At 39.6% G+C, this 26,037-nt stretch overlaps 2 protein-coding genes across 8 annotated transcripts in view; both read right to left on the reverse strand.

The window, feature by feature from the left end:
* Positions 1–509: 509 nt before the first annotated feature.
* Positions 510–8,057, reverse strand: ABHD10 (abhydrolase domain containing 10, depalmitoylase). The gene is made up of 5 exons (XM_050334114.1): positions 7,961–8,057; positions 4,343–4,526; positions 3,481–3,592; positions 2,407–2,544; positions 510–1,336 (listed from the first exon to the last, which is right to left on the reverse strand). The coding sequence occupies exons 1-5, from the start codon at positions 8,055–8,057 to the stop codon at positions 995–997; spliced, it is 873 nt and encodes a 290-aa protein (XP_050190071.1). The 3' UTR covers positions 510–994.
* A 1,715-nt stretch (positions 8,058–9,772) lies between these two features.
* PHLDB2 (pleckstrin homology like domain family B member 2) overlaps positions 9,773–26,037 on the reverse strand; it is an 82,566-nt gene continuing 66,301 nt past the window's right edge. For all 7 annotated transcript variants that reach the window (XM_050334105.1, XM_050334110.1, XM_050334108.1 and 4 more), the window contains 6 exons: positions 20,845–21,052; positions 18,939–19,029; positions 18,411–18,557; positions 15,748–15,967; positions 12,495–12,580; positions 9,773–11,735 (listed from right to left, as the gene is read on the reverse strand). In XM_050334105.1, the coding sequence (XP_050190062.1) occupies positions 11,595–11,735; positions 12,495–12,580; positions 15,748–15,967; positions 18,411–18,557; positions 18,939–19,029; positions 20,845–21,052 (893 nt within the window). In that variant the 3' untranslated portion in view covers positions 9,773–11,594. The remainder of the gene's footprint in view (positions 11,736–12,494; positions 12,581–15,747; positions 15,968–18,410; positions 18,558–18,938; positions 19,030–20,844; positions 21,053–26,037) is intronic.

The following is a 26,037-nucleotide window of genomic DNA, read 5'->3' on the forward strand; positions in this document are numbered from 1 at the left end:
CACTGTATTCTTGGACAAAACCCAGGTAATAGTTATGTTTGCAATTAAATCCATTTACTATTAAATTCTATGGATTCACATTACGAGATTTATCGAACCATCCAATCGCATTTACAGCTTTTCAGGGTGGCACTTGCACAGCTCAAATTCCTAACTCAGAAGACACTGTTCCCTGTAATCTACAGCTCTCAAGCCATGGGAAAGAGGCAGCGGTGCCCTATGGCACTGTACCCCCACTTTAAAGAAGCTACTATAAAAGTCACCATATGGATCCAGTTTCAGTTCACATCAAGATTCTATTTTGTTCCCTTAATAGGAGGCCCACAATTAACTATTACAAACAGGCAGCCTGAAGAAGACAACATGCACCCTCCTGATAACCAAAGACAAGTCTTAAAATGTTGAGGCCCTGCATTCTTAGAAATTAAATTCTTTCTTAAAGAGTACTCCAAGCACATCATCAGAGTGTGCCTTCTACTTTTTAACAGTACTTGAGAACAAAACAATCATTTATCTGAAATCTGTTTATTGTGCTTCGTGGTATTCACTATTTCTAATAATTAACCTCAGTAAACAAGTTGCCTTGCACAGATGGTTTCAGACATAAGATACAATACCTTTACAGCAAAAGGAGAATATTAAAAGGTGTCAAAGATGTGAAAATAAAGTTTTACTGTACAAGCCAATAGTAACAAAAATTAATCAACTTTTCAGTACAAAATTGTATGAAATTTGTGGAAAAAAAAAAAGGGTTTAAGTGCTGAAGGAGAGGTTCTGAACACAAGAGCAGCACTCCTTTCCACTTTGGACTGTGTGCAAATGCAGCGATAATACAATACCTGTATTTACATTACAGAGGTAAGAAAACAGCAGATAAAGCTCAGTTCCTACTGTGATAGTCACAGGCCTGCCATCATCTGGTTAAGAACAGGGCTTCTGCTACTCAAGGAAAAGAGTCAGGTGTAGAGTTCATGCACTAATGCTACTCTGCAGCTTATGCTAGTGTTGAGAGCTTGTCAATTAAATCATCAACAGTATTCACAAGGAGTTTGGTATCCTCCTTCTCGCTCATCCGATGCTGGCCAATTTTGCGCAGGATAACATCCACGTCTTTGCTCAACACACGATCAGCAACTTGCATAGAGATCTGCCAAGGGACATCACCATCCTTCATGCCATGAATAAGTCGTAAGGGACAAGTTATAGGGATAGGACTATTCAGCACACAGTGATTTTCTGCTTCTTTGATAAAGTCATACGTCAAGGCGTAATATCCTTCCTGGTTATGCTTTGTTGGAAACTTCCATTTGCCTTTTTCTTCTATTTCTTTTTGTGTCTATAGAAAAAAGAGAGCAAAGAATAGACAAGACAGATGTTAGGAGTATTTTAGAGTGCCTCAGGTTATTTCTGTTCTAAAAGCACTAAAAGTCTTTGAATCATTAGATTTCACCCTGTTTGTTTTCATTAGCAAAGGTGTATTCCTGTTCTCCTACAGCACCTGAGAAGACAAACCCCCTGCCATGTCACAAAAGCTGCTCTGCACATCTCTCCTGCAAATTAAGCTAGTTAAAATTCATCAATGAAATTAAGTTTCTCAGCCAGAATCTATCAGAAAAAAAAAAAGATGCATAAACACTGTGAACAGTAAGTCTCCTTGGATTCAATCAGTTCCCAGAACCTCAACCAAGGAGAATCCTACGAAAAGGAATTTTCCATTCATTAGTCTTTTCAGTATTTGGCACAATTGCTGTATCTAAATATTGTACTTCCAGATTTTTAACCTTAGTCCTAAGTAGTAACGCTGACACTATGAAGTGCATTAGAGAAAACCAAAAAAAGAAGGAAAATATTTTAATTATTCTAAAGCACAACTTATTCATTGCCATGTAACACCTGATTTAATTTCCTAAAGACTGGACATTATTATCATCAAAGAAGAAACTCAGAAAGGTAGTTCCCACTACCTAAACCTTACAGTCTTTACAAACACACTGATGTGAAGAATTTCCTTACTACACCCCCAACCTATGTCATACTCTTCTCATCCAACCTCATGTCAAATACATTAGTAGCTACTTCTCCATCCTTGAAAGCACAAGGATTCAATTTCAATGCAAATATAAGATATTCAGAGCTGAAATCTAATGGACTGCTAACAGCAGGGATCTGACTTCACCTCCCATATGGCACAGCAATATAAACACTTTCTGGGTAGTGCTCACATCAGTCTCATACTACAACGAACAGCATTTTGCAGACTTTCAGATTAATGTAAATTTTTAGCTTACTTCCACTACACAGAAAACTTAACTGCAAATCTGCAGGAAGGGTACAGTTTAAACAACAGGGTTTCTTAAAAGGTTGATGGATTTTTAGACTGCACAAAAGCCAACCATCAACACTTACCTCAATGGGAAGCCTCTTGAAACTTGTTACAAGGTGGTCTGCTGCTACAGCTACTCCAACCAGAGCAGCTACTTTATCTGGCCGTGCTATTGCAGCATGGAGCATCAGCCACCCACCCATACTGGAGCCCACCAGAATCTGAAAAAAATTTAAAAAAGGAGAAGAAAATATAGTGATTTACAGGGAAAGGGGCTGATAAGTTTTTTTTTTTTTCTTTTACGAAGTATCAGTTTTCACTTTGTTTAACTACTGAAACCTCGGGCATAATCCTGCTGTCCTTACCCAGGCAGAACCGCTGTCACCTCCAGTGGAAATTTTGCCTGAGTAAGCACCACAAGATCTAGTACTTATAATTCTGTTTGGCATGGCTGGTTATTGCTGTCTGAGACTGAAACACTGAAAACAAAACGAGAGTTGAAACAATTCAGTATCACATGCATACTTTATGTTTCCCTCTTAAAATAAATGCACATGGGAAAGGCTCAGTGCAGCGAAAGAAGTAAACAAATGTAATTCATAATACAAAATTGTTTTAAACAAAACACTGGGTATTTCCAGATTGAAGGAGATTCCAAGTTTCTCACAGTAATTTCTAAACTAAGTGAAGAAGTCAAATATTGCTTCTGCTTGACATATTTTTAAAGTTATTTAACCATGTGGAGTATCTTAGCTTGCAACCTTCCAGCAAATCCTTTAATTATTGTGCCAACATGGGACAGTGACACACTTTTTCTTAAGAGGGCTGCACTGCACTGGAACAGTTCCCAGTCCCCTGTCAGGTGGCACCTGCATTATGAGGCTTTCTTAGACTCTCTGGGATGACAGCCCTCCTCTGAGCAGGAGGTTCTAATAAACAGCTGCCAGGAGGTCCTGGCAACCCATGTTTCTGTGATTTTATGATCTACCTGCTTGCAAAAAAGGTTCTGCAAATGCGACCTCTCAAATGATTCAGCTTGAAAGTGAGCAAGTGTGAGTTGTTCAGCAGAAGCTACTGTTGACCAGAGCTGTTATGGCATATCTTTGATAAATGTTCTACCTCGAGGGGACAAAAAAGGATTTAGAATAAAATATTACCTGTGGTCCATCTGTAAGTTCATCCAGTATAGACAGAACATCTTTTCTCCACTTCCCAACTGTACACTCCTCAAAGTTACCATCTGAACTTCCACATCCTGTATAATCAAATCTGTAAAAGTAACCAACAAAATGAAAGTCACGGTACTGTCTACAGCAACAGAGACACTAGCTAAACACTACTGTTTAATCAAATTACGCAGTGGACAAGATAACACATTAAATATTTTCTTACTTGGTCCCGCTTACTACTTGCACCAGAAATCACATAAAAAGAGGTTTAAGTACAGCATATGCAACTAAGTGATGCAGCGTTCTCTTATAATTTGATATCATAACTTACAAGAATAGACAATTTTTCTTACAGTTAAAAAAATCCCAAATACTTCAATTTTAAAGGTACTTTTTAAATGTACAAACTCTCTTTCAAACACTGCACCCAAACAGGATGATTTAGCACCCTCAGCATTCAGCCTAGTCTATCAGAGGATGGCATCATCGACCACCAGCATGTTCTTCCAAAATCACAGAAGACACAGGGTAAATTAGTCAGACTCAGTAGGCAAGGACCATGCTGACAGTGGTAACTTGAAAAAAAAGAGAACTCCAGGTCCTTCCTTTTTGATTGCTGTGTCTGTATCTTGATTGTAACATGTAGCACTGGTTAGACTATAGAAATTTATTAGAGAGTTTTCTGAATTACTTTCAGAATACATTCTCTCGATTTACCTCAGTCTCCCGACAGACAGAAATCCTAAGTTTGGAAACAGAAGAAAGACTTCTTAGCTTATCTACAGCATAGGACGCATTCCAATCCGAATGCCAGAGTTTACATTTCTGAAGAACAACACTCCACATGTACCTGATGAAGGAATGACCCAGTGATTTGCAGAAGTCTTCAAGGGCAGTTGCTTTCTCACCATTCATATTTGAGTTAAAGCCTGGGAGGAAAATAACCCCTGGATTCCTGCCTTTTAGTTTATGATAAGCAAGATTTGGTCGATCAGGTCGAGTAAGAAAGCTGACTGATGACTTCAGCCTGCAAACTAATAAAAAGAGCTATTTAGTAGAATCATCATGATAACCTTGGCAGAAATATTAGTATTTTACAAACCTAGGGTTCAGAAAATATGGGCATATTATGTGAAAATGATATTTTGGCTCAAGAAGAAAAATGCATCTCCTATATTCTTTAATGACTGACAAGTACTGATGAACCTGAGAGGGAAAGCCAACTCTGATTCATTCTCAACTTATTAAATGCCAACCATACACGGAGTTCACTCGGCAATTAGCACAGTGGTTGACTGAAGACAAATGCTAAGATTTCCTAGACTTCATCTGTCCTCATGTTTTATACCATCTTGAATGCATTTACTCACTTCACATGAAATGGTAAGATTTTTTTAATCTAGTTCTTTAAACTTTTTATTTCAGCTTTTTGGGTTTTTTTCTGGATTTCAAAAAAGTATAATTTTGGGACGAGTATGCTGTGCAATGTTAAGTTTGCAAGTACATGAGGTGACAAATTTTCCATGAAAATTAAAACTGAAGGACAAAACTGCAGCTGTATCAAAATCCTGGACCCACGCCATATATATGGAGAGGTACGGTGGGAAAGTTCAAAATCAAGAATTGGGAAAGAATGTTGTGACTAACTTTTTTAACACAGGGAACAAAACACAACATTAGCACTGCTTAAAACCAAATGAAGTAAGTAACATCTAGTCCTTTTCATGATATCTTCAACAGATATTCTGCTTAAGTTAAAGAATATTGCCAGGAACACTGAAAAAAAAGAATAATTTTAACACTGTGCTATCATAACACCAGCCGTTTTCTCAGATATGAAGCACAGCTACACATTCTGTAAACATAGAGTAACACATTAAAGACATCCCATAAGAAGAAACAGAATTGACCTCTGTAGAGCTGTGATTTCTTATGTTTTTCCAAAAGATATCCTACTGCATGGTTTGCTGTATTCTCACTGGAAAGGTTACATTATTCCAGTACTTGGATTGTTCTGTTTATCCAGAATGAAAACAAGCACTTTGCAACCCTAAGCAGTTTGCAAATATTTAAAAAATTAAAAATAATTTTGTGCGCATTCTGTCAAAGAAATCTGCAACATTTACAAGAGTGAGAAGCTTTCCTATCGGCATAAACTTAAAATTATTTTGTTCTGCTTTACTTCAAAATAACAAATGAGACACATTTAGAAAACAAACACTAGGTTGGACTCTGTTATTCACGATAATAAACATCAACCACCACTCCCTAAGTTAATTTCAAACAAGAAAATAGGATTAACAAAGGAAATGTTAACTAATTAATAACTATGCTGATCTCAACAGCTGCTACAGTATTTAATCTAACTTTAGCAGGCAATTGTACGTCTGCTGTGGGTGAGGAACAAGTAATTCACAGAGAGGTGTTATGGAGACTTAATCCACTCTATTATCCCACTCAGCAAGGTAATTTGTTAAATTAAAAGCTTGGTCAAGTCTCCTAAGACTTTGATACTCTTAATTCTTAGATTAGAAGACGAGTTCTTCAGCAGCAGGGTACAGAAACTACGCAACCCGATATAATGCTGCAGGGCTTGCTGGTGTAACAGGATAAATCTCAGTAACAGGATAAATACTGCAAAACCAGACCCCAACAGCATCGCAGAGTTCTGCTTTGTCGCTATCAGAGACATTACATTCAAGGGGTCTGGGGGGCTCTACTTGTTGTTAAACTTTTCATGTGCATGAATAAATGTGTAACAGATGCAGGATGCTGCCATCATTCGGCATTTCCCTAGAGTCTAACAACTTATATAATTTGAACTATAGATTAGAACCATTAAATTTCTCCTCACACAACGGGATAATTCTTTATCCTACTAATGCATGAATTACTATAAAGAAGAACGAATGACACAGTAAAGGTATTCAGATGCATACACGCTATGGCTTTTGGTTTGCGCGTCTCTGTCGCTAAATTAGTCACTTCTTTGCCTGCCAATAACAGAGGAGATACACCAAGAAGTGTTAAATTTAACAGAAAAATAATTAGGAGTACTTTTCTCCTGCTTAAGCCCTGATAACCATCTCTGAAGTCACTGGTTTTCCTTCCTGGAGGTGTCCTCAAGCTGGTTTGACACTGGGCAGGGTTTAAACTGCAGCTACAAGACACAACTACTGTCTAAGCTATTCACAAACAGTTCTGCATTGAACAAGTTAATGCACCAGCAGCAATCCTAACCCAAATAATGCAAACCCCTAAAGCAACCACCCCAGCCAGTCCAAAAGCAAAGCTCACTGGAGTAACACTCTCAGATTTCCTTATAGACGGACAAAACCATAAATAATGGAGTAGCTATCCAGTAATTTCTCCTCCTGATTTCAGTGAAAGACCTTACTAAGAGCAGGGAAGCATTTCTGAAGGGTGCAAGGTGGTACAGAGTGTTTATAAAACCAAGTTATAGACAGAAGGAGACAGCTACTGGAATACCACAGGACTCTGGCCTGATGCTAAGGAATTCTCTTCATATCTGAATCCCTGTGCAATTTCAATTGTGTTGTGAACATCAGAAACTGACTGAGACCACTGCTATATGCCAAAACCAAAGAAGCTCTCTGAGCAACTTTGGGAATGCTCCAGCAATGCGATCCACCCACTGTTAACAGGAGCAGAATATCACATCTGTAAGAGGTAATGCACTAAACCCTGACCCACCTGGTTTCATGCAATCTCCTGAGCCACAGGAGTAAGCAGGACCAGCTCTGCCAGCAGGAACTGCTGCTGAGCCTGGTCCCAGAGCACCCAAAGACACCCTCAATCAATCAGACATTCTGCTCGTTATCGTTACAATCCCACAGAAAGGGAGAAAAAACAGCAGCAAAACCCCACTGTATTTATTTCAGTGCAGCTACAAAATGTGCACCCTTAGTGGCAAGTAAATTTTACTCACTGAGCAGCCTCAGATGAGGCTCATCACCTTTTCTGTCAAATTTAAGGCAATGAATAAACTCAACAAGTCAGACAAGCACAGAACCTGGAAGAGCAAGAAGGCGTGGGGGGCATTACGTGTTTCGGCAGGGGACCATCCCACTGAGGAGTGGATGCCAGCAGAGTTTTCCAGGTGCCCGGGGAAGCTTTGCCTGCAGGCACGTTTCACGCCCAAGCAGACGAACTGGCACACCGATTCCCAGCTCCCCAAAACGCAGCGGGGGCAGGAGGAGCTTTGAGCCCGCAAAACAAACGAGGGAAAACCGTCAGGAGCGCTGTCCCTCGGAGGAGAGCGAATTTTTATAACATCCCCACCCCAACCCCGGAGGACGCGCCCGGGCCGTCCCCGACGGACACGGCGCTGAAGGGGTGTGTGTTCCCGAGCACCGCCCCGCGGCCAGCACAGCCGGCACCGGCCCACATCCGCCGCCCTGCGGCTGACACCCCTTCTCCTCCGAGCTCCCCGGGGCCCTGCCCTTACCCGGGAGCCCCCGGGCCGCGCTCGGCGGCGACAGCGGCAGCGCCACGGCCGAGGCAGCGCGGCCGCCCCGCACCAGCGCTCTCGCCATGGCCGCCATGGCCGCCGCCCGCGCAGGCGCCGCCCCGCCCCGGGCGGGAGGCGGGCGGGGAGCCGGGCGGTCCCCGGTGAGGCGGTACCTGCAGCGCCGCGGGATGTGCTGGGCTCCTGAGGGCCAGACGGACACGGAGCTCCGGGAGCAGGTCTGGCGGAGGGCAACAAAACGTGATTAAGGGGCTGCAGCATCTCTGCTACAAGGAAAGGCCGAGGGAGCTGGGCCTGTGCAGCGTCCAGGAGAGACGGCCGAGAGGGGACCTCATGAATGTGCATAAATACCCGAAGAGGAGATGCTAGGAGGATGAAGCCAGGCTTTTCTCGGTGATGCCAAGCACTAGGATGAGAGGCAACAGGCAGAAACTGATGCACAGGAGTTCCACCTGAACATGAGGAAGAACTTTACTGTGCCGGTGACCACCCACTGGAACGGATTGTCCAGGGAGGGTGAGGCGTCTCCCTGACTGGAGACATGCAAGAACTGTCTGGACGCAATCCTATGCCATGTGCTCTGGGATGACCCTGCTTGAGCAGGAAGGCTGGACCAGATGATCCGCTGTGGTCCCTTCCAACATCACCCATTCTGTGACTCTGTGTGTGTTCTGGAGAGGGCACCCTCCTCGAGTGCCTCTGTACCAGGCAAGGCTGGATGCCACTCAGGTTGCCTCTCTGTATGTAGGGCTCTGTATCTATTAGGATATATTTTGTAATATATATATATACATATATGTTATTGCACTAATTACCTGCCCCTTACAGATAGCCAGAAAGGGCATTTGAAACATCATCTTACCTCCTGCAGTCACCTCTCCAGCGGCATCGCTGCGTGGCTGTGTGTCAGCCTGCTGGGTACCCGAACAGGCTCACACCACCTCACCTTCTCTCCTCAGCCTTAGCTGTATCGGCACGGTAGCCAAAACAAGGTCCTTCTTCACCGTACCCTTTTAGATACAGGCCTTGGCAGACACCCAGAGAGGAAGAAAGTAATCAAAGAATTGCTGAATCATTCAGGTTGGAAAAGATCTCTAAGATCGAGTCCAACCAGCCAGGCCAGCACCTGTAGGTCATGGGACCCAGCAGCTGAGGTTTTTAAAATGCAGCCTACACAGTCTGCAATTGCCCAAGATCCTTCAGGGTAAGCAGGGGCTTGACTCCCATGGGAGTTAAGCTTGGAGAGCTTGAAGACTGATCATAAAAGATGGTGCCTACCACCCTTCTTTGCTTACAGTGTCCTGATGTCCACCACTACAAAGTCCATCACACTTCACGATGATGACTGCAAACAGAAATGAAATAAATCAGAAATAAAAAAGGAATAAATAATAAACTGCATGGACTTCCACAACAAGCTAATAATTCCTGCAATTCAAGTCATGTCTAAGTCAAATACTGTGAAAACTGGGAAATCCTCAAACTTGAGCAATTTCTGGTTTGCAGATAAAACAAAAAAGAAAAGTCTATATCCAAGTCTGGTGATAAATTTTTCAAACAGACTCATAAAAAAAGGAAAAAGGTAATATACTATACACATGCAGTGAGACAGACTACACTCCTAATTTCACTACCATCTGAAAGATTATTTTCCATAGCTCTTTGATGGGGAAACATAGGGAACAGCTCAACTAAGCATTACTATGAAACACATTATTGCTTGCACAACTGTATATGAAAATAGACAAGCAGAAATGTCTCAAAGCGGCAAGAAAATATTTGAAACAAGTATATTTTTAAAAATGTTTATTGAAATGCCTTCATTGCATCATGCAGGATACAAAAATTATTATTAGAAAACCTTTAAAACCATACTAAGGAGTAAAATCAAGATACATCAGGGAAAAATAATAATTGTATAAACAAAACCAATTTATTTCTGATAGTGTTTTAAATCATGGATTACAGGCTGTGATCCGCAAGATGATAACAATTAGCTTGTGATAACAGTCCCTTCTTTCATGAGTCAAGTCAAAACTGATGTTTGTCATGCTAGAGCAACCACATCACCTGTGTATACCAGAAAAAATTCAACCCTCCCATTAGATACAGCGTTTAAAAAATATAAAAAAAATATTCTGCCAGCATACTTCTATTCTGCTTTCAGTTTGTTCCACCAAAAGCCATTAACTTTTCATTGAGAAAAAAAGAAGGCTAATGTGCTTTCTTCTAGTACACAAACCACAGAGCACGTAAGTTTCGATTACAGAAACTGAACCTCTTTAAAGTCATAATACAAAAGACTTTCTTGAAGTTCAGCGCAATTAAATAATTTACAATCTTGCAATATTAGTCAAGGACTTGGAAGCGATTTTAAAGTGGGAGACCACTGCATCCTCAGTGTTTTTGTTGTTTTAGGAATCTCAATCCCTGCTACTTACAATTTTCAGGGTTTTTATTCATATACTGCTTAGTGTAAACTCTTAGAACTTGCCTCTCTCTTTTTATTCTATTTGACAGCATTATTATGTGCAGATATACATTAAACAAAAACAACAAACCTACTCTCTGGGGCTGAGAACCTGGCTCCAAAGAATTTAGATAGGTAGAGATTGTGGTCCTGGCTTCAAGGTGGGCAGTGTTTGAGAGATTGCAGTAGAGGGTTCACTTGGCACAGAGTAAGATTAGAACCACACTGGGACCTTCCTACATCAAAGAAAATTGCTGTAGGGTCCAGAACCAGCTCATTCTATTCAACAGTGAAGATTAAAAAAACCCTTCCTTATGAGGAAGTTAATACACGTGTTTCATTTAACATCCTTGTGGAAAAAAATTGCATCTTTATAAGGCTATCCTCCTTTTTTGTCAAGCTCCATAGATGCAGAGTTTAAACATACAGTTGGTGCCTCTGAGTGCTTGAACACACAGAATATCCTAACAATTTAATTACATTAGAAGTCATGAAGGAATTTGGCACTGTCCCCTTACAGAAAGTTAGGTAGAACTAACAATATGAAGACATTATGATACTGGAATCTTATAACTCTTTGGCTCTGTTGTGACACTTAACTACTAAGGCAAGAACTGTGTGTACCTTAGGGTTGCTTTTTTTTGCTTGTATTTTTATAAAATACTTGATTAAAAGTTTTTTTAAAAATCACCTAATCATCTATAAACGTCAAATGCTGCATATTAAAATATATGCTTATTACACCTTTTTTTGTTCCAGTACTAGAATTTTTGCATACTGATGACAACACACAGATTTGTAAACTGTTCAGTATGAGTTTACGACAGACAATTCTCCATGTAAGAGAATCTGTAGAAACTTGTCACTGAATCTAGATGCTGTAATGAAAACTGCCCGATTATCCGTTTTTGGAGCACTGCGATTCTCTCAACAGCTTTAGCTCTTCCGTTCCTATAAATATCAACTAAAACAGGTCACAGCCCCCCCCTTTTCAGTGCATTTGTAAACCCCCCTCAGTCTGAGGTTTTGGGTGCACATCATAAGGAGGACATTGCAGGGTACTCACTGGCTCTTCAGCCTTCACTACATATGGCTAACTTCGCTCGTTAGGTTATTGCAATATGCCCTACTGCTCCCCTTTTCCTACAGCATGAAGTGGGTGTAGCCTTCGGCGCCCGTGACAATGACATCCATCCATATCCTCATGGCTTCTGGCGAAGGAGCAACCATGTAGTATATGCGGTCATGGGTCTTAACGCTGAAGGTGAGCAACGGGTTGGGACTCTGAAACGCAACAGAAAGAGGGATTTCAAAAAGAAGGACACCAAAGCCATTTATTGGTACCAGAAGTGAAATCGCTTACGGGGTTAAATGAATAGGGTTAAGAAGATGATAAAATGCGAAATGCTGCACCACTGCATCTTACAGTGCAGCAGATGTGTTTAAAGTGTTTGCATCCACCATAAACAGTTTTTACAGCGTGTTTCCACTAGAGTTTTACACAGCAATACAGGGCTCTAAATTGTTGTTTCATGCCCAAATACCTAAACTCACCCCCACCATCCAGTGGCTTTCACTGGATCCATTTCCAGCTTTCACTGGCTTTCACAAATCCACTGAACCAAGGATATGTTCAGCTTGTTCATAACTCCTTTAAATTACAGATGAGAGGCAGGGGTGCTAGTTAAGTCCCTCCTTGGGACAGAGACATCCCTTGATTAGCCAAAGCCACTGATTTCAGAGGTCTCGCCACTGGACTAAGGAACTCCTTGCAGCAAATCCCACTTTCCAGTTAAGACATTCTTATCTCTGCTTTCATCAGTATTTAAAAAAACCCACAACAAATAGTGTTGATCACTGATTAGCTTCCTTTTCCTCCACTCCAGCTTTTCTTTTTTTTTTTAAATGATTGTTTTGGGTTTTTTTGGTGGTTCGCCGTCCCCCCTCCCCATAACTTCAGCTCTCCCTTTGACTTCACAGCAGTTACCATACTCTGGGTATTGCTCTATGATACGTGGTTAAAATGGCAATGACAAACTTTACCTTATATGCATTCTTTAGATGATCATAATAGACTTCTTCAATAGCTTGAAAATATATTATACCTTTTAACTTAGTTTCATGTTTGTCTAAAATGGAAAAGAGAATGGACTTGAGAACTGAAATGAACAGTACTTTAAGAAGCAAAATCTTAATTTCATTTCCATATACGTTCAGCTGATAAGTAAATGGCTCAATAGTCCTGCTTGTAAAATCCCACAGAAACCTTCAACCTTTGTTATTAGTTTGTCAGTTTTTTTGAGAGATGCATTTTTGATTTTACTATGTTTTCTTTTCCAGGTGGTTTCAAAGGAAAAAAAGATTCTGCAATTTGCTCCTCTATTTGCAAGTAACACCCTTCACTGACATGTCTAAACGTTATGGTTGGTATTAGCCCACAGAAGGACAGATGTCTCTCAGGTAACATCCAATCTTCCAACTGCATGAAAGCCAGCCAGACTTCACACAGTTTGCAGGTTAAGACCTCCAGATTGCCTTCAAAGGAAAAGTGTTACAATAAACAAATTTTCAATACAATCTGATAGCAAAACCTTTACATTAGAACATCCTCTGTGCTTGTACCTTTTAAAAAAGGGCTTCTTCACATTTATAATAATCTCCCTCAGTCTCAAGCTAAAATTTATTATTCAAATCAAGGGTTAGCAGGTTATAGGTAGGTTTCTATAGGTTCTGACACATGGAAAAGTTTACACAGGAGGTTGAAAGTTCTGGGGCAGCAGCTCCAGCATCATAATCATCTGTTTGCACTCTCCTACTCTGACACTCAAGGTAAAAGCCAAATTAATTACACACAGTTTGCTCCCAATGCAACAGCAAACTCCCCATTTGCTTCAGAGTGTCTGAAATAGAATGTCTGAATGCACAGTTTTCCAGTGAGGCAGCTAACAAGGAGTAAGTTGTTATCCAGTGGTACTATGTACCAATATCCCAGTGCAGCAAAGCTGAAATACAGGCTGGGAGTTTTTTCACTCGAGTTTTGATACTTAAAATGGAGACACAGTTGACTTAATCTCCCTTTAAAGGCAATGGAAAGAAGCAGACACTTGCAGAGGGTCAATTCTAAACTATTTCAGACATCATCTCACACTGCCTTTTGTCCCAGCATTACCTAGTGAATTATTAGGGCAGGGAGGGTACTGACTGGGAACTTAACATCTTACCAGTCTCAACTAAAACATTTCACAAGAGAAAGGAGTGGGACAGATCAGCATCTACCCTGCATTTTCCTCCAGTGGGATGAGAAATTGTTAAGAAGCATCGCAACTGCACGTGACAGTGAAGGGCAAACTTCCTTCCACTTCCAGTACTATTGTATTAAGGGAGTATAGTGCTTTCTGACCCCAAGTTATAGTATCACCTTAACACTGAACAGTCATGCAGAACATTTTTATCAGTCCCTTGAGAGATGCTGCTATCATTCTGAACACTCAGAGAACTCAGCTTACATCCTACCAGTAGCTACAGGCAGTTTTGAAAGCTTTGTATGATGGCAAAATGAAATCCCAGAGAGCAAACGATCCAGTGTTGGGAATTTCTCTGCCAGCCCCCAGAGGACCAGTAGAAGTACTGAGGTCTCAGGTTACGAGATTATAGCACAGATTATGCTAAACTAAATGCAATACTACACAAAGTATACTGTCTGTGCACTACAAGGAAACACTGGATCCACTCTCCTTTCAAGCCCCACCTGGGAATTTGGTTACAAGAGTATTTCAGGTATCCACAAGCTCCCAACACAACAGTCCACAGAGGTCCCTGTATTCTTCAGGCCAGAAAGTGCAGATCCTGCAGTTGCCGCACTAAATTGTCAGATTTTATTGCACTCTGTCCAGAGCACTTGCAGAACTAAAGCAATGTACCAGAATATTCACTTAGAGTTGAAATACTCTTGAGTTTACAGCATCTGTATTTATTTTGTAAGTCTGCTATGTATTTAAAGATCTAGACAAATCCTCACTCATACAAGCAGTGGCATTTTAGTGCAGCTGGTACAGAATTCTCATAAAACTATTCTCGTGGCCTGAAGTCCTTGAAACTTTATGAAAAGTTTTCTTTTGCAATTGAAAATAAATTATGGCAACTGCAGTACTGCAGTCAAAACTGATCCTGTTAACTGTTAACATGACTAAAAAAAAGAAGAATAAAGAGATCAGTAGCAGATGGAAACACTACTTTATGTTACAGGCCTTGCTAACAAAGAAAAACCAGATGTTAGGAACAAAATAGAAAATGTTTGTCACATTCTTCATAGTACTACTGCAAACTAGTAAGAAATATTGAGTGGGAATGTAATGAATTAATATCATGAATTCAAATATATGTTTTAAATGAGACAGACAGAGAGCAATGCATAACCCTACCATCAGTTTTAAGTTCCTTATGAGCTGCTGGAAAGCAGTAATGTCAGAGAAGTAAATAAAACTGTTTGGGTGGTTTTTGTACTCGATGTTTTTTCATTCTTTTTAGCAACGACCATCCTACATATGCCCCTGTCTGGCCTCTCCTAACAATAAATATTCAGAACATAATGTCATTTTTCTGGCTTCCTCTGAAACTTCAAAGTCAAACCATGTGCACAGCAACTGAACAAACATGTATGTTCCTACATTCCAAATTTCTGGGTTTATCCCAAGATAACAAAGCAACGTACTGCTTATAATGTCTCCAGATATTGCATAGCACAACTTAATGTACAGAGACCTCTTCAGAGTATTGCATGTTCTTCATCTGAAATTTCTCAGACTCTCAAAATAAGGCAAACTCAAAGGCTACCTCTGTATATTTAATTTCCTGAAAGTCTTTTATCAGCACATCAAGCAATAGGACTACAGAAGCATTTCCATTCAAATTTCATGGTAAGTATAATAAATTATATTCTTGTCTGAAGGGTGCAAGAAATCATTCTGTCATTGGGGGAAGTATTTATATATTTAAAATTTATATATTTATATATTTAAAAATAAATTTTGTGGAGGCATTATTCTGTGTACTTGGAACCTGACCATCTTCCATTTTTTCTTGCCTATCTGCATGTCTTCCTTTGTTTTGCATGCTCAGTTCTGCCTTACCTGACATTAGGATTGAACACTGTAGGGAAGGGATTGCATGAGCTCTAAGCGTAAAACACCAGGTGAAATGCAAACATTTTATCTGGACTCACTACGTTCATAACGCAGCTGAGGTTGATAGGAAAATAGAGACACAGATGTACCCTAGCAGTGATCCTGCAACCTACCTGCGTAGTAAGTAAAAGTTCTCTTGTTTCTGTCAAAAACAAACCATCGTTTCTTCCACGTTTTAATTTTCCCTCCCATTTTAATCAGAAAGCCTCGGCAGGTCTTCTCTGTGAGGGAGATGTGGTAACAGGTCTCGATGTTGTGCCCAGCTGTTTCGATGTGACTACGCAGGTCAAAGTCTTCCTTTCTAACGGGCAAATAGCGAGTCAAGGGACGGGCCTACAGGAAAGAAAAGAAATCATATTATTTTTCAGAGAAGTCTTAACTTCTCCTTCACTTCTGCTGCTGCAAGGACATAACTACAAACTGCTCATAGATTCTAAGAATGAACGGAAGAAAAATAAAGAGTTTTTTGCTGCAGCCCTAATTTTCTTTAAAAGAAAAAGCCTTTAAACTTCTAACTTTACAGTGTTGGATAACTTTATAAAAGCCAGATAGAACATGGGAGTTTCTTGAAATCTGTCAGCTGATAAGCTGGTAGTACACAGCATAGAAATGTTGTTTTAGAATTAAGATGCTAATTAAATGTAAAGGTGTGTTGCTGCTTTAGATGAAGTCCAAGAACTTTATTTCTATGATGTTAAGCAAACCCTTTATTTCTCTGGGCTAAATACTCGTTGCACATATCTCACTCTTTAATATTTCACTGCTACAGGCATTTTCATGCAAAGTATAATACAACTAATAAGAACTTGATATTACAGGAAAAATTAACAATGAGAGTGAACTGTAATCGCTAGTTAGTTTCAGAGATTGCAGTGAACAAAGTGGAATTATTTTCTTCTGAATGAATGAAATGTGATATCTAGTTCACAATCAGCAATATGGTATAGAGAGATGAAACACATCCCTCTGCAAGAGTCAGCAAAGCAGTGTAGGTGATAATGCCTCATTTCTGACTGCAGTTCAAGACTACACATCAAGCCTGGATAGTGTCAGCTGGGAGAACAAGCAGGAGGAGATAGTAATTTGGGATCTCTGCCAGCTGAGGGAATATGCTTGTTTCCTCTGTCTGGAGGGTGTACGCATAACCACCCCTGATCATTTTAAACATAAAAGACAAGTCTCCCAAGGCTCCTGCTGCAGTCATGGCAGAGGGAGGCTACGTTGGAACAGAAGCTGATTTAGGCACTTTGAATGATCTGTGAAAGGAGCATCTTCCTCTCTCTCTTCCCCTGGATTCCAGAGAAGTCAGTGACCTGGAGAAACTAATCTGCCCCTGCTTCATTCCTGAAGTTAGCCTGTTAAATCCCACTGTGACTCTCAGATCGAAGGGACTTTCCCTCGTTGCATTCTTGAGAACCTCTTGACGCAATGGGAGCTGCGTTGCCCGCAAGAACTCTTAGCACCCTTCTAAAATTATGCAACCCTGTGTGATACAAGCTGGCACCAGCTTTGGCAAGTGCAAAGGTGGAGTTCCTTCCTCTAGCTTATGTTTCTAAGCGTCAAAAACTGCTGGAAAAAACCCCATTGGGTCTCACTCTACAAAGGAAAGAAAAAAGCAAAAAATTTGTAGTCATTTCTGACAGATATGTTTTGTCTTCCTGCCAACTCAGTCTTCAGCCTCTCTGCCAAATCTGCTAATCAGCAGTAACTAACAGAGCATTCTATTTACAACACATGCACGCTGTAATTGGGGATAAAGGTATCAGCGTTCCATTGTTGTTTATGCCATACTTGAGTTGTCATCAAAATTTCTTCGAAAAAAAGGCCATCAAGTAAGTAAAATTTAGTATTTGTAATTACATCTTATATTAAAACAAAGGAATGTATATATTTAACTAGAAACAGCTGGTTAAACACCAGCAAAGGTACCACAGATAAAACTAGAAATGGTGAAGACATTTTCTTGCTCTAGTATACTAACATTGACTGGCTATTCTATTTGCTGTATCTTATAGATATTATTAGTTTTGGCAGAATAAATAAATAGGTAAGACTTCTAAGCCTAAAGAAAGCTCAAGATGCCTCTAAATCCTAAAGAGAAGCAAGAATGTATAGGAGGTGACACTTTTTAAATTCAGTAGTGTTTCTCATGTTGTATAGTTCCAGTAACTTTAGAAAAATACTGTTTCCTCTATAGTAGATATGGAGCTGGAAAAGATTTATGTTTTTCTTGTGTGTGTGGTTTGGTTTTTTTTTGTGTGTGTGTTTTTATTTTTAGTTTTGTTTGTTTGTTGTTTGGTGTTATTTTGTTTTGGGTTTTTGTTAACTGTTTGGAAGCAACAATTCACATTCTAAGGTATTTCATGTATTTAAAGAAAAAACCAAACCAAACCAAACCAAACCCCACAAGCCCCATACCAGTGGTTTACAAAATTGACAAACTCACAAATTTCTCCTGTTCTGGCTAAAAAAAAAAAATAAAATCTGCTCTTCCCATATTCAATAACAAACCTTATAGGATTAATATCTATACTTTATGTCTAAGATGCTAAATAGATATCTATGCTATTATTTAACTTTAAATGAATACTTGGACACCTAAGGCTTCAAAAGCCCAAACATACTTTTAGCGGAACAGTTGCACCTCAGAAATACTAAATCCATCTGTTCAGCTGAAAGCTGTTCTGTTTACCATTGGCAGAAATACACTTAGTCCTTTCTGTATAAGAAGAGGAAGTCTTGCACTTCAAAACCATTTCACGTCAACATATCTCACCTGTGCTCTTTGTTTCTCACGTATTTTGACTTCCTTTTCAATTAATTTTTGCCTCTGGCTAGTTTCTTCCTCCAGTCTTTTCTCCAGTTGCTCTCTGCGGCGTTTTTCTTCTTCCAGAGCTCGTTTCTTAGCTTCCATCTCCCGTTCCTAAATACCACAGCACACACAGAACTTCAGTTTATATGTGAAACTTATAGTTGGTAATGCAATTTCTAAGCTAGGGCTAAATCCCTTTTTGCCTCTTAAGTAGGCAGAAATATATATCCAGCACAGTAGACTGAAATTTGGAATAAGAACTGCAAACAGAAATGAAGATTCTTCTCATGCAGCTCTGATTTTGCCATCAATGGCCCACAGAGACAGCAGATATTGCATATGGGCTCAAAGGTATAGTGTGAGGATAAAACCAGGAAAGGAGAGATAATTTTTACATGTTTATTAGGTGTAAACTATTCAGGGTTCAGTGTTGCATTTAGGAGGACATTATCTCAACTAACTAGTCTTAGTTTTACTCAATGTTATGCTTACCCTGGTCTCAAGCAGCCTGGTCTTTTCAGCATGTGCTTGTTTCAGAAGTCTCTCCATCTCTTCTATTCTTGCAACGTTTGAAGTGCTAGCACTGCACAAAAACCCCCCAGATAATCAAACAAACAAAAAAGAAGCCCAGAGTTATTTAAAGGAATACTTGGTATTTAAAGAAATATTTTTCAGTCCAACATCATACAGTTTAAAAATGGAGTTGATAGTTTCTGATCCAATTCAGTGCAATATCCTCTAACAAAACAAACAAACAAACAAACCAAACAAAAGCCCAACCAACCAACAAGACTACTGCTGTTTGGCACGTTGATGAATGACTCCAGTTCTGGTCCTTCTGTACCTTGACCTGACAATTGTTGTGCTTTTCCAGGAAAAAATGTCTCTCTCACCTTGAATATGGTAAAATATAACTTACATATTTTAAATATGTCAGAACAAAGCATCAGAAATTGTCTTCCCTTACAGTCTGATGTGGCTAGAAAATACTGTCAACCACCATCTAAACCAATCTGAATTTATTTTGCTTAAGGGAAGCTTTGTCAAGGAAAATGATCTGCCTATCTTCCAAGTTTTATCAACAAAATCAGCCCCCACTCTTTTCTTCCCTCACCAAAGTCTTCCCTGTGAGAAACTGAAAGATCTGTTACAGTAGGTCCTTTTCTAATTTTTGAATTGGTTTTGTTTATTGGTTTGGTTTCTTTCCAGCATTGGTTGAGAGATTACAAAGAACCAAAATGAGGCAGAGGGACAAACAGCATCAGTGAAATTCAACAGCCATCGGGGCTCTCACATCCTGGGCTGGAGGTTGCAAGTACAAGATGGCCCTGATGTAGCTCAGACACACAGATGTCATACCACTGCCATGTCAGATCACTGCACAGATAGAGTTAATTCCCAGCTTATCTCCAGCTATCAGAAACTGGCCAACTGTATGAATGTAAAACAGAAATGCTCAAAACTTGAGTCCTAATGTTTTTACTTCAAAAAAACCAACCCCAACACCAATGAACTCAAAAAAGCCCAAACAAACAAGCCATCAGAATGAATGCCACTGGTATTTTCTGAAGCACTGATACGTTGCAGTGATAAAGACTACAAGGGGAAATAAAGGGGCTTCCCTGTCACAGGAAACAGATGCTGTTCGAAACACAACGTGCTAGCCAAAAAAACCCTGTCCTTGTGTTCACAAGAGATCCGTAATGCTGTGACAAGGCTGTACTTAATTATCAGCCTCCACTTATGCTTGTGAAACTGCTGGGGCAGGACTGTGAGGAGGAATGAAAGCACTACCATACTGTCAGAAACGAAAACCAGACTGTCAGAAGAAAATTGTTTGCACACAGTTTTGAGACTCATCTGGACTTTTAACACAGATTGTGGATGTTCCTTTAATCTGAGGAGTGGTGTCTGAGGATGAGAAAAGCAGCCAAGGGCTCTAAACCTTTCAGTGTCATCTCTTCGCTTTTACTGACCCAGAAAAGGCAGAGGAAAGGGCAAAAAAGACTGCTGGAGGAGCCTTAAGTGTTTCAGCTTAAGCATCTAGTAAGTTAACATGTTGGACTTACAGAACAAGTGTACATCACTGACGGCCTGTGTCTTTGAGAAATTTCCTATCAGAGGAAATTCCTTCCCTATAGTGACCAGGAGAGGAAGCACTGATATCTCTGTAAGCTTCGACATTGTAACTTAACTTTTCCACATTTTTATTTTTCATTTTCAAATAAACAGGTGAGATGTAGTTTAACCTGATCATGAGGTGCTACACAAATATTATGCCTAATTATCTTCTATTTTCTTAACCAGTTAGCAACATTCACTAGTATCAACATGTGCATATTCTCTTTTTTCATTATGACCCTGTGACATTACAAGATCAGAAAGAAAGATGATTTACCTGGAAATGTTATCTGGTGAGCATGCTGATATGCTTGTCTCCATACTGTCGGAACTGTCTAGGCTTAATGTGTCAAAGGCATGGTCCTTGTAACTATGATCTGGGTAATGGAAACTATTCAAATACACGTTGGATTCGGATGCTGTTCTGCTGTAGAATTCAGGAGACTTCTGCCTTTGGTTTTCACAGATGCGCTGATGGTTATATCCTATAAAGGACAGAGAAAACCTTTGTTTTACACAAAAATTTTGTGACTGGAACGTAACTTGTTAGCAGCACAAGCATTTTGAACATCACCTCAGTCTTAACTGCACTGTAACCAAGGTGCTACAGTATTACAGTTAATTTCACAAGTTAATCATAACTGAAATAAAAGCTTTAAATAACTGTTTTAATCTATGATGTATGCAAATATATGCAGATTAGTACATAACTGACTTTTCAATAAATATTCTTGTATGTATATTATGAAAGCCTAATTTGAATGAATGAAATTTTCATTTTAAAATGAAAATTAGGCCTAATCTGGAAAGTAATGCAATTAAATTCAGGGATCTAGGAGAGCTGACACTGATTAAATTAGGCAAAAAACCCCAAACCCTGTTATTCTATGGTCTTGAGTACTTGTCTGCTTGATTTTATTGAATGTGGGTTATTTTTTGTCTGTTTGGGCAACTTTGCCTTCTGCTAACTGCAAATTGAAGTTTTAGTTTCAGGATAATAGGGGCTGTTTGTCACGTCATTGTAGTTACTAGTGTGGAGGTATTTTCCTGGAGTTTTGAAACTGCAGTTCACCCTACATGATTGAAGCAGATCTTTATAGCTCAATGACTGTAAAGAAAAATAAGGTTTATGGAACGGTTACATTCTTTATCCACAAAAATCATGATTTTTCCACAAAATCATTTTTTCTGAAAAGCCATCCTTCTTCAACACAGGGAATTTTATTTGGCTATGTGTCCTTTGAAGATGTTTCTTCAGATTTATTTTTATCTCATGTCTCCATTGCTCTTGTAATATATTGCAGCAGTATTTATACAGACTTACAGAGGTTGTTGAGCTTGCCTGATGAAGAGGAGACTATAATGACACTTGTCAATTTAACTGCTGAAGTATTTTACAGTGCCCTTTTAAGGGCTGTTTAATTTATGTGATTACAAATGCAACTGTACTGCTCATCTTTTCCTTCAGTGAATGCAAGAAGTGAGACTTTCTCACAGTTCTGATACTCAGTCAGGTTTGTAATATTCTCTGCACATTCCTGACCCAAATTCTGAGCTGCGGGCAGAGCTGGAGATTAGAAAGGACTGACAGACTACATGAAAATCTCCCATTTGTACAGGAAGGCAGTCCTTGACATTCCACATATTTAAGATAAACAGACATAGGAAAAATGCAGACAAATGTACAAATGCAGCAAGGTCCAGATAAAAATGTTTCCTAGACACCAATGAGACACTGATGTTAGGAAAACATGCCTAAAGTGGGAATATTTTCCTGCCTTTTTTCTCTGTCTGCACATACAAGGTTACTCCCTGGTATTTTTTGCCGTGCCACACTGGGGAGAGTCCCAGTTCAGGGAGACAACAGCTGTAGTATCTGGAAAGTGTGTCTGCAGCTGAATAATTAAAGCACGTTATTAAAGAAATTGTGCCCTACAAGCATTTTCAAGGCAGATTGTTTGCTCCCCACTTCCCTTTGTGTGGTACAAAGGCTCCTGGCAAACAGTTAAAGCAGGTTTCTAAGGAACTAATGGGACTTTACTTGGCATTTAAAAGAACACTAAATTTCAATAAAAAGTTCAGTTGTGTCGATTAGTAAAAGAGACAAAGGGGACACAAATACACCTCAGCAGCCATAAATACCAGCGTCACACAACACAGGTGTTACTGATTCACATGTGCAGTTTGGTTTTTCCCCCCATTATTCTGGCAGATGCTGCTGTTATTGCAGATAAGCAATTACCTTTCATACGCAAACCTTTGGAATGACTAATTGCTCCTGTGAAATGATTATCAATTATTCATTAGGGAAAGAGAAAAAGAATAATTACTGAAAGAACTTTATTCAAATGCACGTTTTTTCTGTTGAGCTCTCTGGAAAACCTTGCCTACTCAGAAATCTTAATCCCGCATCTTATTATTATTCCACTGAAAAATAAATCTTATCTAAAAGGCCTAGAGAAGCATAGCAGTTCTACAAAGACTCTTCTAAAGGAATCAACTTTCTATTAAGATAAAGAATCCATTTTTAAGTCAAACATTTATCACTTACATTTACGTAATCATGCAAATGTAACTGAACGCTGCAAGAAACACACATTTGTTAGCCTGCAAAAAATGAGGCTCATTCACAGAAAAAAAAAGCATAACTCGGTGTTCTCCTTTTATCTTCATGCTGGAAGCAACAGGCAGCTCAAAGCTTAGGATAAGCTGACCACTGACACCAAAAACCTCACAACCAACCTGCCTCCATTACAGCCCCACTTACACAGCAGGCAGGCACAATCTGTTGTTTCAGGAATTATTACCTGCTCAGGTGCCTATTCACACAACATGCACTTGAAAATATTGGACTCCTTGGAAGATCCAGCACTTAACTAAAATCTTCCCACAAGACAAGATTTGTACCAGTGAAGCTTAACTTGGTACAAAAGCTAAAATGTTTCTTGCTGCATTGGCTTTACTACAGAGATCCATTGCTCCGTAGTAAAACAGTAAACTTAACTATGTTAAGAGACATACTGTTGAGCAAAATACTGCAAACATCCATAAAGCCATATCATTAAAGAAAAATATTCCAAAAGAGTTATTGCAGAATCACAAAAACCAGGTATAGCACCACAAAATTCTTGTGGGGGTAGAACTAAAGGTGAAAGCTATTATTGAAAGTGGCACTGTCAAGTATGTAAAAAACACACCAGTTTCTTTTTCATGAAAAAGATCCCATGACATTTTCTTTTCTTCCTATTCTTCCTTCTTTACCCCTTTTCTTTTTTTTCTTTTTAAAGATTGACATTAACATGTCAAGATACATTTGTTGTGTGGAAACATGCCAAAGCAGGAAGCCCAAGTCTGTCTACCTTGTCATTTAACACCCATAGAGCTGCAAAGATTTCTAAATTTTCTGCTCTACTTGTGTGGCTATGAGCAAAGAAGCAAAAAATTAAGCCTATGCAAAGCCATAGCTCTGCAGATATTAGCATAAATCAGAAGTTTTGTTGTGACAGGGTATTTGACAGCACAAAGAAAAGAATTTTTGAAGTGCTATCATTACTTAACAATTATTTAAAAGTTTTGCAATATTTTGGGAACTACTTGACAGTGCTGATGCAATTGGTACTTTTGCAAAAACACGACACGGCAGATAAAGCCAGGTAAAGGGTTGTTTCATACCTTTTCTGGCTTTTCCTGAGTTTGGTAAGAAAAAGAGTGAAAAACAGACAAACAACGACAACAACAAAAAAAGGTAAACTGCTTTGAAAAGCTTATACTTTCTTTATACAAATATCCCCTGCCTGCAGTACACTGTTTTTTTCTGTGGAGTTTAGAAAGAACATAAATAATCATCTTGCTGGTACCTCACTTCCCTGTCCCAACAGCCTCGTTCCTGGTGCTATGTCTGGTCTTACACCTTAATTCCCAGTTAGCCATTCCCTTTTCCCTTTTGCAGTCAATTGGACTGAACTGGCAAACTCTCCCCCCTCACTCCTGCCTGTCCTTGTGCAGGCTTCTGGTGCCCCGCGCTCCACAGGAGCTCCCTGTGGCCAAGCCTTAATCTGTGAGGTCTCTCGACTGTACCAAATAGCAGCTTCTTCATTCTTTTTTTTGGCAAATGGTTTGGATACAAAGGCATGTAACACAGGAGCTGAATTTATAAATACAGTGCTTCAAAAGTACCTCATGAAAGGCGCGAAGAAACAGCTTTTCCACTAAAGATTTATAACCAATATGCATTCTCTGAAACATTTTATAAGTTGCTCTTAACTCAGGCTCTGATTACTGACAGTGACCTGTTCTTTCAATAACAATTCTTGAACTCACATGACTGACTAAACACAGTTTTGGTAATTTGGAATAAAGTCTATTTGGTGCTAAAAAAATCTATGACATTATTTCCTACTGCATTCAGTCTAAAATTTATTCATAGAGATTACTTGTTCCTGCATGAAGAAAATGAGATTGAAATGGGGCTGTTCTTCATTTCCTGAAGAACACTTTCACTTTTAATTTTCATTTTTCCATCTCAGAGTTTTACATTTACCTTCTTGGACTGAAATAAGAAAAACTGGAGAAAGCATATTAGAGAAGACTTATTTTAAACCATAACTAGTTTAGGGATAACACTCAGAAAATATCTTAAAACTGTCTGAGCTGCTACTTCCTCCTGCCAGCATTGACTATACTTGTTTTCAGATCTATACAAACCCCCCAAAACATCTGGTCTAGAAGTTTGCTCACTGCTATCAAGCCCTAAGGAACACAGGAAGCTACTGATGCCACTTCAGGAGCACACCACCCTCTTTGGATAGCAGTTTGCAGGGCGCTGCATGATATCCAGGGCTCTAGACTGAGGGGATGAAGTGGAATTTAACACATGAGACCCTAGCTCTCCACTGAGCCAAGTACCCCCAGATCCAAGGCATTGGATGAGCTCTATGCTCAAGGTATCAGGAAGCCGAGATTCCCGTGTCGTTTGCAATAGATCACCTTCGACACAGAAAACTGATGGAGTGAAAAACCTGTCAAGTGGGAAAAGGGACCCAAGGAAAGCAAGCACTAGTTCAGTACATGACAGGTAGAGAACACTTTATCTATTCATCATCTTTTTTAGGTGAACAACTAATTTCTGAAGCAGGAAGAGAAGTGAGCTCGTATTTATCAGTATAATCAGTCTCTATACATTTGTAGAGTTCCACTGATTTGTTAGCAAATCTTATTCCTTAAAAATATTCACATAGTCTGAAATGGTATTCCATTTCAGTTCTACTGTGTGGTGTGCTGAAATAGCACATCATGTTCAGAACATTACCCAAACCTCACTGTTCCACAGAAATGCACTTTCTTGACTTGTGACCTTGAAGAAAGTTTACTTTCCCTCTGTGTGCTAAGCACGGGTATGAAGTACTAGGGGAAACTCAGTACCTTCCCTGCTCAAACCATGATATTAAGGCTGTGCCCATAATGCTGAATG

The sequence above is a fragment of the Myiozetetes cayanensis genome, unplaced genomic scaffold (genome assembly GCF_022539395.1).
Source record: "Myiozetetes cayanensis isolate MyiCay16 unplaced genomic scaffold, myiCay2020 scf5-8, whole genome shotgun sequence".
Taxonomy (NCBI): domain Eukaryota; kingdom Metazoa; phylum Chordata; class Aves; order Passeriformes; family Tyrannidae; genus Myiozetetes; species Myiozetetes cayanensis.